Consider the following 14471-nt stretch of genomic DNA (forward strand, 5'->3'; position numbering starts at 1 on the left):
TGAGTTATGTGTCTAATATAGAGAAGTGTTTAGAGTTTTGCAAAAAGTTTGTTTTACAATTGCAAACTGAGTGTAAAGCAGACTGCTGTTTTGCAGACTTGGTCTCAAGTTTACATACAGTGAATGGTTTCACTGAGTGGGCCTAAAGTACCACTTTTAGTGTGTAAGCAATTAAAACAACTGTACTGTGCACGGGTAACTCTTAGTGGGGGTATTGCTTACACACAAAATCCTTACTTGTCACACAATTTCTGAAACCTGACACTCAAACACCAGAACCACACACCAAATCTGCAAAACCATAAACTAATTCTATGCCTTCGACTCAGTTTTCAATTTCATAAAACACTTTTTGCAAAACAGAACACACAATTCTCTATGTAACACACAAAAATCTAACAGGAAGTATCTTGATTTCCTTTTTCAAACATGTGCTTTCATGTTTACATGAATTTTTCAACATCTATCTGCCAATTACTTTCATTCTTGTATACAGAAATGTACATAGGAGCTCATGAAAGAAGAGCTTTAGGTTTTGGATAACTGTGTGTATATGATATATCCAAAAATAGAATATTATGGCAAAGGTGTTTACAATGTAAGACAAATGTTTGCTGTTGAGATGTGTTTGTGATATTTTAAATACAGTGCTTCATTTTGCAAGAGATGTGAGGCATTTTGCATTTTGTGTGTGCAATTCTTGGATTTGGGTGTAAAGTTTTGGAAAAAAAGAGGCAAAGTTTTGAAAATGTGTGTAAGCAGTTGAAAAAAACTGTAAAGCCATCATAGTCTCCAGAGTCTTCAGGAAATAATCCCCGGCTTCTCGCCACAACACATGATAGAATTACCACCATCACTTTTCCTCCTAGATATCCCCAACACCACTGCACAAAAGAATAGATAACCTTAAGATAACCAGAGGCCCCTGGGCTACAGCATTGTAGCAGCATTTTGAGTGGTTGTGTTCAATCAATGACATGTGTTCTCTATTTGTATTTGATTGTTGCCACTTGTGTTTACCAGTATGGATGACATGTGCATTAGAGTGCAGAATGTGTTTTGAGAATGAGAATGTGTTTAGAGTTTTGCTGAAAAGTCTAAGTGAGATCTGCAAATTGTGTTTTACAACAAGGTATTAACAACAGACTGCACAATTAGTTAAATGAGGTCAGACAACTGAGAACTTTGTTCAGCCAATGGGTTTTAGTGTTTTAGCAATTGAGAAAAACTGTAAGTGTCTTTACTATGTACTAATATTAAAATTAATAATTTCATAAAATGCACTTATTGTGTACATACATGCTTTAACATTGTACTTATATTTTAAATCACTTATCACTTTAAAAAAATACCTGCATGTAATTACAGCTGTAACTAATTTCTGAAATTACATTTATAATTGCACTGTTGACCCTGCCCTTACAACTTAACTCACACTTAAACCTACCCATACTACCAAACCTGTCCCTAACCTTACCCGTATCCACCTCAATAGCAGCAAAAGTGTTTTGCTATACAATATGAACACAATAATTGCATTGTACTTATTTTTTGATGTTAGTTAAATACACCTAAAGTGTGACCAAAAGAAAAACACTTGCTCGGTTTCTCTGACAAGGCTTAAGCCTAGTCCCAGACTAAAATGCATGTTTGAGCTGTCTTAACTGAAAGTAACTTGAAATATTTCAGTGCCATTGTTTTGTCTCAAGATGCATACCAGTAGTTGCTAATGTTTAGACAGACTATATAAAGTTCACAGCAAGAGAAGCTCCTCGTTTAGCGGGCAAATTCAACTGTTTCAATGTGAGATGAATCAATAAATGTTGCTTTTGGAATAAGAGAATATTACTCCATCCTCATATTTTGTTTTTCAGATCTTAGTGTAGTTTGAAAGAAGTCTTGTTTTATTATGTGTAAACATACAGGGTGCTACAGAGAGAGAAACATAGCATTTGTTAAGAGGGCAGAGGAAATATAACATTCTTGCACTATTGAAATCACAAAGTAGCATACAACAAGATCAACTTTAAGTAAATGTTGCACACTTAGTATTGTATTTTATACATTTAAAAAAAAAAAAAAAAAAAATGTAATATTCAGTATAAACTGTGCAGTATGTAATTTCGAAAACAGCATTAGTTCTCTCTATATTAATCAGTTGCATAGAGCAGGAACCCGGTGAAAGTGTTGTAGTGGTTGTTGTCATCACACAGAACGCAACCGGCTGGAAGAGCAACATCCACCCTGTCCCCTGCATGCAGCTGCACTGCTAGCAGAGCGCTAACACTGTCCTCCTGGTCTTGATTGTTCTTCTCACTCGGTGATGCAAGTGTGCGCCCATTCAGCCGGAGTCGAGCACAAGCAGCTAATGCGGCTCCAGCAGCACCAGCATCACTATAAACAGTTAGTGCCAGGCTGTAGACACCAGAACGTGGTGCTACAAAGACACCAGTGTTAGTGCTGTAGCCATCTCCCAAGTTAATAAATACACTGCCATACTTCACAACAGAGTCTTCTCGATTTGGGCCGACACATAGGTGCGTGTCAGTAAGAGCCACAGAGAAGGCACTCCGACTGGCTGTACAAACATAAGAAAAGGCAAAGTGACTCAGCCATTATTAACTTAGAAAAATTGTCACTATGGCACTTTCAGAAGGATATAACAGTGCTAAGAAGAGAGTAGAACAGTGTTGAAATTTTAGGTAGGTTCATGTTTTAGGCTTTGGTTTAGAGGTAATTAAGGGTGTGTTCACACTTGGCAGGTTTGGTTCGATTAAAACGAACTCTGGTGCAATTGCTCTGTTAGTGCAGTTCATTTGAATAAGTATGAATGCTGCCATCTGAACCCTGGTGCGCACCAGTTTTGACTCCTGTACACAATTTATATGCTTTTCACGAGTTGTCAGCTCTATTATAATAGCATCATATACAACAAGCATATTTAGCCCAGCGCACAGAATAAAATATGACATAAAAGCCGTTTTTTATTATTTAGGTTTGGTGTTAAAAATGACAGTGTGAATGCTAAGTGAAATAGGACTAAATGTATCATCTTCTTTTGTGGTCCGGACCAAACGAACCAAGAGAACCGAACAACAAGTGTGAACACACCCTTAATCTACATTAGAGCCATTTTGCTATTGTCATGACAATTAATGTGTTTAATAAATTGTTAAAACAAATAAAATAGCAATCACAATTCAATATACAAATACATGGAAGAAATAAGAATAATTGCTATTTAGTATGTAAAATTATGATTCCATAGCTGTCAGCTTCATTAAGAATTCTGAACCTTCTAATAATAAATGTTAGCAGGCGATTTTCAAACTTAAATTTTGTTAAAATGTTTAAAGATGTTTGAATGAAGTGCATCCAACAGTTCAAGCTAATTTGAAGTTTAAATGCTAAGTATAGCCAAACAAGATTACTACAAATGGCTGTCTCACCACGGATATTGTTTAACACTGCATGAGCTCTCCCCAGTCCCCTTTCTAGCTCATTTAAGCTCATGTTGAAAAACGTCTCCATCTTCCACATCTGCTTCTGCATCAGGCAGCATCCACAGGACGCCACATCAGTCAGACACACTTCAGAGGCAAAGAGACAAGCATCATCATAGCTCATTACCCCGATGCCTGAATTGTTGTTTAAGGTTTTTATATGACATTTTTATTTGTATGTTTTTTTTTTTTTTTCACCATTCTCATTGGGGTCAACATCACTGGGTTCTCCCGGACCATTCCATGAAAAAAGTCTGTCTTGTGCAAGTGCACATCCCAAAAGGCTTAAGATTACAAGGGCTAAAACATGTAAAAGAAAGTTATATACATCCAGGAAATCCTGTACATAATTATATGCAAATGTATATACAGGTTAAGGATTTAAAATGTAATTTAATTTATTTTAAAGTCAGTCTCACCCTTCATTTCTGCTGATGTCTCTTGACTGTGGTCTTACAGGAAGATGTGTTAACATCAACTTGAATAGTTCTGGTTATAAAGGCTACACCTCCAGTCTTTCAATAGCAATGGGCAGGGCCTTTTGTGTGTATGTGTTTTCCATGCAATACAGTGCTGAATATGGGACAAGTATTGTTTTTCAGATAAAGCACATCATGTTATTCCCATGGCTGTTTTCTCTAGGGTACCACTTATACAAGTTTCATCTTTGAACTGAGTATATCAAAGAGCGCACTGCATGTTGAATTGTAACAACAACAGTATGCAAAATGCCTAAATGAACACTCGCCGTGTCAAATAATGGATTTTGACGAAGGTAGATCTAAGGTAAATGACAAATTATATTTTATTACAGCACATAACTAATAGATTTAACAGGCAACAGGCTTTCTGCTTGTTTCCTTTATTGGACACACCCAGCTCAGACCATAGAGATCTCTACTAATTAGCTCAATTCACCTTTTTGAAATAAGGAAGATAACAAAAATGTATCTGGGAGGTTTCAAGAATGGTTTGAAAACCACTGGCTTAGGCCAAAATCTGCTAATACCTATTGCTGAGCTCAAGCCTGTGGACATGTGTAGAAAACACAGTCTTTTCAAATATGAAAAATAATTAATGAAAATCTTTCTAGATTTTGGCTTTCAAATCAGCAGACAACGTAGCAGAAATTGTCTTCCATTTCTCCTAGCTGAGACAGCGTTTAGATGGATTGTAACTGGAGGTTCCAGAAACATTTGAGACATGAGTATTGAGAGTTTAGATCCAAAATTAAACAATTTCAGATATTCCCTCATCCTACAACAGAGGCCTGAATGCCCCTCAAGTTTTGGAAATAATCCTCTTACCTCTAAGGGATCTCTTTCCTGAAGTAATCAACTATTTTTCCTGATTTGCCACCTGTTTTAGACTTGCCAAACTTAGCAACTGGTGCTGTGGCTTAATTGGTAAAAGCAGGTGATCCTGGGATCAAATCCCAGCATTGCCTATGCCACAGGATGTGGATGTGCTCATTTAAACTTTTCACACATGAAAATCTTTGCATGCCCACCAAGGCATATCTGCACCAAACTGGAAATCTAAGAAGCTAGTTGAAACATAGTTTTTTACGGCTCTGTTGCGCATTGGATAGCACATTGGACTTCTAGAATGCGAATGGAGATATTCCAAGGTTGTGGGGTTGAGTCCCAGCAGAGACATGAATGGTCTCTTTTACTCAGTAGTCTTTGTGAGTCAGATATATGCTTAAAATATCAGATCAGCTGAAAGCATAGCAAAAATTGCCTTCCATTTCTCCTAGCTGAGACTTCTTATGCAAACTAATTGCACCTTGCTTAACAACAGGCACTGCAGCTTAGTTTGTCAAAGCACCTGGCTTGTAAACCGGAGATCCTGGGTTCAAATCAAAGCAGTACCTAGGCCACGGGATATGGGAGTGCTATATTTTAATATACATTCACATATGAAAGTCTTCACATGCCGAACAGTGTGCATCGGCGCCAAACTGGAAAACTAAGAAGTGCTGCACAGCTCTGTGGGCTGTCTAGTAAACAGGAGATCCTGTGTTCGAATCCCAGTAGTGCCTAACCTGTGGGTTGTAGGAGTAGTCGTTCCAACTTTTCAGATATAAAAGTCTCTGCAGGACAGACATCCTGGACTTCTAGGTGGTAAACGAAGGCGTTAAAAAGATTGTTGCTGACTCCCACCAGAGTCACGAATGGTGTCCCATTTGCTTCAACCTGGCACTTTCATACTTTTTTCAGAAGCCTACCTAGCACATTTTTTCTTGTTTTCCTTGTTGGACACAGCCCAGTCAGATCAGAGAGTATGTTACTAATCAGTCAATTAGTTAATTCACCTGTTTCAAATGAGAAAGATAACAAATAAAAAAAAAAAAAGTGGTGAGATACGAGTATTGAGGGTTTAGAGCCAATATCAAATTAGTTCAGACATCCCCTTGAGGCCTGAACGCCCCGTTATGTTTTGGAAATAATCCTCATACCTCTAAGGGACCTCTTTCAGCTATTTGCTGCCTCGTTTAGACTTTTAATGCAAAAAAATTGCACCTTGTTTAGCAACAGGCGCTGTGACTTAGTTGGTCAAAGCGCCTGTCTCGTAAACAGGAGATCCTGGGTTCAGCAGTTATATTTTAATATATATTCACATATGAAAGCCTATTCCTGCCGAACAGTGTGCATCGGCGCAAAACTGGGAAACTAAGAAGTGCTGCACACGCGATAGTTGCTTGAAGTGCGCCGTTTTAAGGCTCTGTGGCGCAATGGATAGCACACTGGACAGCACACTGGACTTCTAGGATGCGAATGGAGGTATTTCTAGGTTGTGAGTTTGAGTCCCACCAGAGTCGTGAATGGTCTCTTTTACTCAGGAGTCTTTGTGAGTCAGACAAATGCTTAAAATATCAGATCAGCTGAAAGCATAGCAAAAATTGCTTTCCATTTCTCCTAGCTGAGACAGCATTTAGATGGATTGTAACTGGAGGTTCCAGAAATGTTTGAGACAAAAGTACAGAGAGTTTAGATCCAAAAGGAAACGATTTCAGATATTCCTTCATCCTTCAACAGAGGCCTGAACGCCCCGTTATGTTTTGGAAATAATCCTCATACCTCTAAGGGACCTCTTTCATGATGTAATCAGCTATTTGCTGCCTCTTTTAGACTTTTAATGCAAACAAATTGCGCTTTGCTTAGCAACGGGCGCTGTGGCTTAGTTGGTCAAAGTGCCTGTCTCGTAAACAGGAGATCCTGGGTTCAAATCCCAGCAGTGCCTAGGCCACAAGATATGGGAGGGTTATATTTTAATATATATTCACATATGAAAGCCTTCGCCTGCCGAACAGTGTGCGTCGACGGAAAACTAAGAAGCGCTGCAGACGCGATAGTTGCTTGAAGTGTGCCTTTTTACGGCTCTGTGGCGCAACGGATAGCACACTGGACTTCTAGGATGCGAATGGAGGTGTTCCAAGGTTGTGGGTTTGAGTCCCACCAGAGTCGTGAATGGTCTCTTTTACTTAGGAGTCTTTGTGAGTCAGACAAATGCTTAAAATATCAGATCAGCTGAAAGCATAGCAAAAATTGCTTTCCATTTCTCCTAGCTGAGACAGCATTTAGATGGATTGTAACTGGAGGTTCCAGAAACGTTTGAGACACAAGTACTGAGAGTTTAGATCCAAAAGGAAACGATTTCAGATATTCCTTCATCCTTCAACAGAGGCCTGAATGTCCCTCAGGTTTTGGAAATAATCCCGCAACCTCTAAGGGACCTCTTTCATGATGTAATCAGCTATTTTCCTGACGGGCTACCTCTTTTGGACTTTTTATACCAACCAATTTACGCCTGGCGCTGTGGCTTAGTTGGTCAAAGCGCCTGTCTTGTAAACAGGAGATCCTGGGTTCAACTCCCAGCAGTGCCTATGCCACACACTTTTCACATATGTAAATCTTTGCACGGCCAGCAGTGCATATCTGCACCAAACTGGAAATCTAAGAGGCTCCTTGACGCCTGGCTCTGTGGCGCAATGGATAGCGTGTTGGACTTCTAAGTTGCAAATGGAGGTGTTCAAAGGTTGTGGGTTCGAGTCCCACCAGAGTCGTGGTTAGCCTCTTTGGCTCGGATGTCTTTGTAAGACAAGCATGTGCTTAAACCTGGGGTCCACAAACTACTTCAGAAGCCTACCCTTCATGTTCTGCTTATTTCCTTTATTGGGCTCACCCAAGTCGGATCATAGAGTTCTCTACCAATTAGCTCAATTCACCTGTTTCAATTAAGGGAGATAACAAGAATGGTTTGAAAACCGCTAGCTTAGGCCAAAATCTGCTACTACCCATTGTTGGTTACCTACCTGGCAAAAATTGCCTTTCATTTCTCCTAGCTGAGACAGCGTTTAGATGTACTGTAACTGGAGGTTGACAAAACATTTGAGACACGAGTATTGAGAGTTTAGATCCAAAATGAAATGATCTGAGATTTTCCCTTATCCCTGAACAGAAGCCTGCACACGTTTCAGGTTTTGGAAATAATCCTCGAACCTCAAAACGACCTATTCCATGATGTAACCAGCTATTTTCCTGATGTGCTACCTCTTTTAGACTCTGGCTACAAAAGTTTTGAAGCAGTTGGTTAAAGCGCCTGTCTAGTAAACAGGAGATCCTGGGTTCGAATCCCAGCAGTGCCTAACCTGTGGGTTGTAGAAGTAGTCGTTCCAACTTTTCAGATATAAAAGTCTCTGCAGGACAGACAGCCTGGACTTCTAGGTGGTAAACGAAGGCTTTAAAAAGGTTGTTGCTGACTCCCGCCAGAGTCACGAATGGTGTCCCTTTGCTTAGACGTCTTTGCAAGACAGACATTTTGCTTCAACCTGGCACTTTCAAACTTTTTTCAGAAGCCTACCCAGCACATTTTTTCTTGTTTTCCTTATTGGACACAGCCCAGTCAGATCAGAGAGTATGTTACTAATTAGTCAATTAGGTAATTCACCTGTTTCAAATGAGAAAGATAACACAAAAAAATAATAATAAAAATAAAAAAATGGTGGAGCAGACAGGCTTCAAGAATAGTTGGAATGCACCTGGCTTAGGCCAAAATCAGAAGAAAGCTCAAGAAACATTTGAGATATGAGTATTGAGAGTGTAGAGCCAAAATCAAATGAGTTCAGACATCCCCTTGAGGCCTGAACGCCCCGTTATGTTTTGGAAATAATCCTCATACCTCTAAGGGACCTCTTTCATGATGTAATCAGCTATTTGCTGCTTTTTTTAGACTTTTAATGCAAACAAATTGCACTTTGCTTAGCAACGGGCGCTGTGGCTTAGTTGATCAAAGTGCCTGTCTCGTAAACAGGAGATCCTGGGTTCAAATCCCAGCAGTGCCTAAGCCACAGGATATGGGAGTGTTATATTTTAATATATATTCACATATGAAAGCCTTCGCCTGCCGAACAGTGTGCGTCGACGGAAAACTAATAAGCGCTGCAGACGCGATAGTTGCTTGAAGTGTGCTTTTTAAGGCTCTGTGGCGCAACGGATAGCACACTGGACTTCTAGGATGCGAATGGAGGTGTTCCAAGGTTGTGGGTTTGAGTCCCACCAGAGTCGTGAATGGTCTCTTTTACTAAGGAGTCTTTGTGAGTCAGACAAATGCTTAAAATATCAGATCAGCTGAAAGCATAGCAAAAATTGCTTTCCATTTCTCCTAGCTGAGACAGCATTTAGATGGATTGTAACTGGAGGTTCCAGAAACGTTTGAGACACAAGTACTGAGAGTTTAGATCCAAAAGGAAACGATTTCAGATATTCCTTCATCCTTCAACAGAGGCCTGAATGTCCCTCAGGTTTTGGAAATAATCCCGCAACCTCTAAGGGACCTCTTTCATGATGTAATCAGCTATTTTCCTGACGGGCTACCTCTTTTAGACTTTTTATACCAACCAATTTGCACCAGGCTTTACGCCTGGCGCTGTGGCTTAGTTGGTCAAAGCGCCTGTCTTGTAAACAGGAGATCCTGGGTTCAACTCCCAGCAGTGCCTATGCCACACACTTTTCACATATGTAAATCTTTGCACGGCCAGCAGTGCATATCTGCACCAAACTGGAAAACTAAGAGGCTCCTTGACGCGTGGCTCTGTGGCGCAATAGATAGCGTGTTGGACTTCTAGGTTGCGAATGGAGGTATTCAAAGGTTGTGGGTTCGAGTCCCACCAGAGTCGTGGTTAGCCTCTTTGGCTCGGATGTCTTTGTAAGACAAGCATGTGCTTAAACCTGGGGTCCACAAACTATTTCAGAAGCCTACCCTTCATGTTCTGCTTATTTCCTTTATTGGGCTCACCCAAGTCGGATCATAGAGTACTCTACCAATTAGCTCAATTCACCTGTTTCAATTAAGGGAGATAACAAGAATGGTTTGAAAACCGCTAGCTTAGGCCAAAATCTGCTACTACCCATTGTTGGTTACCTACCTGGCAAAAATTGCCTTTCATTTCTCCTAGCTGAGACAGCGTTTAGATGTACTGTAACTGGAGGTTGACAAAACATTTGAGACACGAGTATTGAGAGTTTAGATCCGAAATGATCTGAGATTTTCCCTTATCCCTGAACAGAAGCCTGCACACGTTTCAGGTTTTGGAAATAATCCTCGAACCTCAAAACGACCTATTCCATGATGTAACCAGCTATTTTCCTGATGTGCTACCTCTTTTAGACTCTGGCTACAAAAGTTTTGAAGCAGGGTCAGTACCCGGCGCTGTGGCTTAGTTGGTTAAAGCGCCTGTCTAGTAAACAGGAGATCCTGGGTTCGAATCCCAGCAGTGCCTAACCTGTGGGTTGTAGAAGTAGTCGTTCCAACTTTTCAGATATAAAAGTCTCTGCAGGACAGACAGCCTGGACTTCTAGGTGGTAAACGAAGGCTTTAAAAAGGTTGTTGCTGACTCCCGCCAGAGTCACGAATGGTGTCCCTTTGCTTAGACGTCTTTGCAAGACAGACATTTTGCTTCAACCTGGCACTTTCAAACTTTTTTCAGAAGCCTACCCAGCACATCTTTTCTTGTTTTCCTTATTGGACACAGCCCAGTCAGATCAGAGAGTATGTTACTAATTAGTCAATTAGGTAATTCACCTGTTTCAAATGAGAAAGATAACAAAAAAAAAAAAAAAAAAAAAAAAATGGTGGAGCAGACAGGCTTCAAGAATAGTTGGAATGCACCTGGCTTAGGCCAAAATCAGAAGAAAGCTCAAGAAACATTTGAGATACGAGTATTGAGAGTGTAGAGCCAAAATCAAATGAGTTCAGACATCCCCTTGAGGCCTGAACGCCCCGTTATGTTTTGGAAATAATCCTCATACCTCTAAGGGACCTCTTTCATGATGTAATCAGCTATTTGCTGCCTCTTTTAGACTTTTAATGCAAGCAAATTGCGCTTTGCTTAGCAACGGGCGCTGTGGCTTAGTTGGTCAAAGTGCCTGTCTCGTAAACAGGAGATCCTGGGTTCAAATCCCAGCAGTGCCTAGGCCACAGGATATGGGAGTGTTGTATTTTAATATATATTCACATATGAAAGCCTTCGCCTGCCGAACAGTGTGCGTCGACGGAAAACTAAGAAGCGCTGCAGACGCGATAGTTGCTTGAAGTGTGCCTTTTTACGGCTCTGTGGCGCAACGGATAGCACACTGGACTTCTAGGATGCGAATGGAGGTGTTCCAAGGTTGTGGGTTTGAGTCCCACCAGAGTTGTGAATGGTCTCTTTTACTAAGGAGTCTTTGTGAGACAGACAAATGCTTAAAATATCAGATCAGCTGAAAGCATAGCAAAAATTGCTTTCCATTTCTCCTAGCTGAGACAGCATTTAGATGGATTGTAACTGGAGGTTCCAGAAACGTTTGAGACACAAGTACTGAGAGTTTAGATCCAAAAGGAAACGATTTCAGATATTCCTTCATCCTTCAACAGAGGCCTGAATGTCCCTCAGGTTTTGGAAATAATCCCGCAACCTCTAAGGGACCTCTTTCATGATGTAATCAGCTATTTTCCTGACGGGCTACCTCTTTTAGACTTTTTATACCAACCAATTTGCACCAGGCTTTACGCCTGGCGCTGTGGCTTAGTTGGTCAAAGCGCCTGTCTTGTAAACAGGAGATCCTGGGTTCAACTCCCAGCAGTGCCTATGCCACACACTTTTCACATATGTAAATCTTTGCACGGCCAGCAGTGCATATCTGCACCAAACTGGAAATCTAAGAGGCTCCTTGACGCGTGGCTCTGTGGCGCAATGGATAGCGCGTTGGACTTCTAGGTTGCGAATGGAGGTATTCAAAGGTTGTGGGTTCGAGTCCCACCAGAGTCGTGGTTAGCCTCTTTGGCTCGGATGTCTTTGTAAGACAAGCATTTGCTTAAACCTGGGGTCCACAAACTATTTCAGAAGCCTACCCTTCATGTTCTGCTTATTTCCTTTATTGGGCTCACCCAAGTCGGATCATAGAGTACTCTACCAATTAGCTCAATTCACCTGTTTCAATTAAGGGAGATAACAAGAATGGTTTGAAAACCGCTAGCTTAGGCCAAAATCTGCTACTACCCATTGTTGGTTACCTACCTGGCAAAAATTGCCTTTCATTTCTCCTAGCTGAGACAGCGTTTAGATGTACTGTAACTGGAGGTTGACAAAACATTTGAGACACGAGTATTGAGAGTTTAGATCCAAAATGAAATGATCTGAGATTTTCCCTTATCCCTGAACAGAAGCCTGCACACGTTTCAGGTTTTGGAAATAATCCTCGAACCTCAAAACGACCTATTCCATGATGTAACCAGCTATTTTCCTGATGTGCTACCTCTTTTAGACTCTGGCTACAAAAGTTTTGAAGCAGGGTCAGTACCCGGCGCTGTGGCTTAGTTGGTTAAAGCGCCTGTCTAGTAAACAGGAGATCCTGGGTTCGAATCCCAGCAGTGCCTAACCTGTGGGTTGTAGAAGTAGTCGTTCCAACTTTTCAGATATAAAAGTCTCTGCAGGACAGACAGCCTGGACTTCTAGGTGGTAAACGAAGGCTTTAAAAAGGTTGTTGCTGACTCCCGCCAGAGTCACGAATGGTGTCCCTTTGCTTAGACGTCTTTGCAAGACAGACATTTTGCTTCAACCTGGCACTTTCAAACTTTTTTCAGAAGCCTACCCAGCACATCTTTTCTTGTTTTCCTTATTGGACACAGCCCAGTCAGATCAGAGAGTATGTTACTAATTAGTCAATTAGGTAATTCACCTGTTTCAAATGAGAAAGATAACAAAAAAAAAAAAAAAAAAAAATGGTGGAGCAGACAGGCTTCAAGAATAGTTGGAATGCACCTGGCTTAGGCCAAAATCAGAAGAAAGCTCAAGAAACATTTGAGATACGAGTATTGAGAGTGTAGAGCCAAAATCAAATGAGTTCAGACATCCCCTTGAGGCCTGAACGCCCCGTTATGTTTTGGAAATAATCCTCATACCTCTAAGGGACCTCTTTCATGATGTAATCAGCTATTTGCTGCCTCTTTTAGACTTTTAATGCAAGCAAATTGCGCTTTGCTTAGCAACGGGCGCTGTGGCTTAGTTGGTCAAAGTGCCTGTCTCGTAAACAGGAGATCCTGGGTTCAAATCCCAGCAGTGCCTAGGCCACAGGATATGGGAGTGTTATATTTTAATATATATTCACATATGAAAGCCTTCGCCTGCCGAACAGTGTGCGTCGACGGAAAACTAAGAAGCGCTGCAGACGCGATAGTTGCTTGAAGTGTGCCTTTTTACGGCTCTGTGGCGCAACGGATAGCACACTGGACTTCTAGGATGCGAATGGAGGTGTTCCAAGGTTGTGGGTTTGAGTCCCACCAGAGTTGTGAATGGTCTCTTTTACTAAGGAGTCTTTGTGAGACAGACAAATGCTTAAAATATCAGATCAGCTGAAAGCATAGCAAAAATTGCTTTCCATTTCTCCTAGCTGAGACAGCATTTAGATGGATTGTAACTGGAGGTTCCAGAAACGTTTGAGACACAAGTACTGAGAGTTTAGATCCAAAAGGAAACGATTTCAGATATTCCTTCATCCTTCAACAGAGGCCTGAATGTCCCTCAGGTTTTGGAAATAATCCCGCAACCTCTAAGGGACCTCTTTCATGATGTAATCAGCTATTTTCCTGACGGGCTACCTCTTTTAGACTTTTTATACCAACCAATTTGCACCAGGCTTTACGCCTGGCGCTGTGGCTTAGTTGGTCAAAGCGCCTGTCTTGTAAACAGGAGATCCTGGGTTCAACTCCCAGCAGTGCCTATGCCACACACTTTTCACATATGTAAATCTTTGCACGGCCAGCAGTGCATATCTGCACCAAACTGGAAATCTAAGAGGCTCCGTGACGCGTGGCTCTGTGGCGCAATGGATAGCGCGTTGGACTTCTAGGTTGCGAATGGAGGTATTCAAAGGTTGTGGGTTCGAGTCCCACCAGAGTCGTGGTTAGCCTCTTTGGCTCGGATGTCTTTGTAAGACAAGCATTTGCTTAAACCTGGGGTCCACAAACTATTTCAGAAGCCTACCCTTCATGTTCTGCTTATTTCCTTTATTGGGCTCACCCAAGTCGGATCATAGAGTACTCTACCAATTAGCTCAATTCACCTGTTTCAATTAAGGGAGATAACAAGAATGGTTTGAAAACCGCTAGCTTAGGCCAAAATCTGCTACTACCCATTGTTGGTTACCTACCTGGCAAAAATTGCCTTTCATTTCTCCTAGCTGAGACAGCGTTTAGATGTACTGTAACTGGAGGTTGACAAAACATTTGAGACACGAGTATTGAGAGTTTAGATCCAAAATGAAATGATCTGAGATTTTCCCTTATCCCTGAACAGAAGCCTGCACACGTTTCAGGTTTTGGAAATAATCCTCGAACCTCAAAACGACCTATTCCATGATGTAATCATCTATTTTCCTGATATGCTACCTCTTTTAGGCTCTGGCTACAAAAGATTTGAACCAGGGT

At 41.2% G+C, this 14471-nt stretch overlaps 1 protein-coding gene and 14 non-coding genes across 15 annotated transcripts; 14 read left to right on the forward strand and 1 right to left on the reverse strand.

The window, feature by feature from the left end:
• Positions 1 to 1777: 1777 nt before the first annotated feature.
• On the reverse strand, positions 1778 to 4072 carry cbln20 (cerebellin 20). Its single transcript, XM_051863502.1, has 4 exons — positions 3923 to 4072; positions 3702 to 3803; positions 3450 to 3590; positions 1778 to 2578 (listed from the first exon to the last, which is right to left on the reverse strand). The coding sequence occupies exons 1-4, from the start codon at positions 3927 to 3929 to the stop codon at positions 2151 to 2153; spliced, it is 678 nt and encodes a 225-aa protein (XP_051719462.1). The 5' UTR covers positions 3930 to 4072; the 3' UTR covers positions 1778 to 2150.
• Positions 4073 to 6675: 2603 nt separating this feature from the next.
• On the forward strand, positions 6676 to 6749 carry trnat-cgu (transfer RNA threonine (anticodon CGU)). Its single transcript has one exon. It is a non-coding gene; the product is annotated as a tRNA-Thr (tRNA).
• A 569-nt stretch (positions 6750 to 7318) lies between these two features.
• Positions 7319 to 7392, forward strand: trnat-ugu (transfer RNA threonine (anticodon UGU)). The gene has a single exon. It is a non-coding gene; the product is annotated as a tRNA-Thr (tRNA).
• Positions 7393 to 7483: 91 nt separating this feature from the next.
• On the forward strand, positions 7484 to 7572 carry trnar-ucu (transfer RNA arginine (anticodon UCU)). Its single transcript is given in 2 exon segments — positions 7484 to 7520; positions 7537 to 7572. It is a non-coding gene; the product is annotated as a tRNA-Arg (tRNA).
• Positions 7573 to 8776: 1204 nt separating this feature from the next.
• trnat-cgu (transfer RNA threonine (anticodon CGU)) lies at positions 8777 to 8850 on the forward strand. The gene has a single exon. It is a non-coding gene; the product is annotated as a tRNA-Thr (tRNA).
• A 580-nt stretch (positions 8851 to 9430) lies between these two features.
• Positions 9431 to 9504, forward strand: trnat-ugu (transfer RNA threonine (anticodon UGU)). The gene has a single exon. It is a non-coding gene; the product is annotated as a tRNA-Thr (tRNA).
• A 91-nt stretch (positions 9505 to 9595) lies between these two features.
• On the forward strand, positions 9596 to 9684 carry trnar-ucu (transfer RNA arginine (anticodon UCU)). The gene is given in 2 exon segments: positions 9596 to 9632; positions 9649 to 9684. It is a non-coding gene; the product is annotated as a tRNA-Arg (tRNA).
• Positions 9685 to 10213: 529 nt separating this feature from the next.
• Positions 10214 to 10287, forward strand: trnat-agu (transfer RNA threonine (anticodon AGU)). Its single transcript has one exon. It is a non-coding gene; the product is annotated as a tRNA-Thr (tRNA).
• Positions 10288 to 10905: 618 nt separating this feature from the next.
• Positions 10906 to 10979, forward strand: trnat-cgu (transfer RNA threonine (anticodon CGU)). The gene has a single exon. It is a non-coding gene; the product is annotated as a tRNA-Thr (tRNA).
• A 581-nt stretch (positions 10980 to 11560) lies between these two features.
• Positions 11561 to 11634, forward strand: trnat-ugu (transfer RNA threonine (anticodon UGU)). The gene has a single exon. It is a non-coding gene; the product is annotated as a tRNA-Thr (tRNA).
• A 91-nt stretch (positions 11635 to 11725) lies between these two features.
• trnar-ucu (transfer RNA arginine (anticodon UCU)) lies at positions 11726 to 11814 on the forward strand. The gene is given in 2 exon segments: positions 11726 to 11762; positions 11779 to 11814. It is a non-coding gene; the product is annotated as a tRNA-Arg (tRNA).
• Positions 11815 to 12348: 534 nt separating this feature from the next.
• On the forward strand, positions 12349 to 12422 carry trnat-agu (transfer RNA threonine (anticodon AGU)). Its single transcript has one exon. It is a non-coding gene; the product is annotated as a tRNA-Thr (tRNA).
• A 614-nt stretch (positions 12423 to 13036) lies between these two features.
• On the forward strand, positions 13037 to 13110 carry trnat-cgu (transfer RNA threonine (anticodon CGU)). The gene has a single exon. It is a non-coding gene; the product is annotated as a tRNA-Thr (tRNA).
• A 581-nt stretch (positions 13111 to 13691) lies between these two features.
• trnat-ugu (transfer RNA threonine (anticodon UGU)) lies at positions 13692 to 13765 on the forward strand. The gene has a single exon. It is a non-coding gene; the product is annotated as a tRNA-Thr (tRNA).
• A 91-nt stretch (positions 13766 to 13856) lies between these two features.
• Positions 13857 to 13945, forward strand: trnar-ucu (transfer RNA arginine (anticodon UCU)). The gene is given in 2 exon segments: positions 13857 to 13893; positions 13910 to 13945. It is a non-coding gene; the product is annotated as a tRNA-Arg (tRNA).
• Positions 13946 to 14471: the final 526 nt, after the last annotated feature.

The sequence above is a fragment of the Ctenopharyngodon idella genome, chromosome 15 (genome assembly GCF_019924925.1).
Source record: "Ctenopharyngodon idella isolate HZGC_01 chromosome 15, HZGC01, whole genome shotgun sequence".
NCBI classification, from domain to species: Eukaryota; Metazoa; Chordata; class Actinopteri; order Cypriniformes; family Xenocyprididae; genus Ctenopharyngodon; species Ctenopharyngodon idella.

Bases quoted from the DNA above. Each gene is read 5' to 3' on its own strand.
- cbln20 (XM_051863502.1), bottom strand. The intron at 3,591-3,701 runs GTGAAAAAAAAA...TTGCCTCTGAAG, and splicing joins TGTTGACCCCAATGAGAATG to TGTGTCTGACTGATGTGGCG. The intron at 2,579-3,449 runs GTGAGACAGCCA...ATGTTTGTACAG, and splicing joins AGTGTTAAACAATATCCGTG to CCAGTCGGAGTGCCTTCTCT.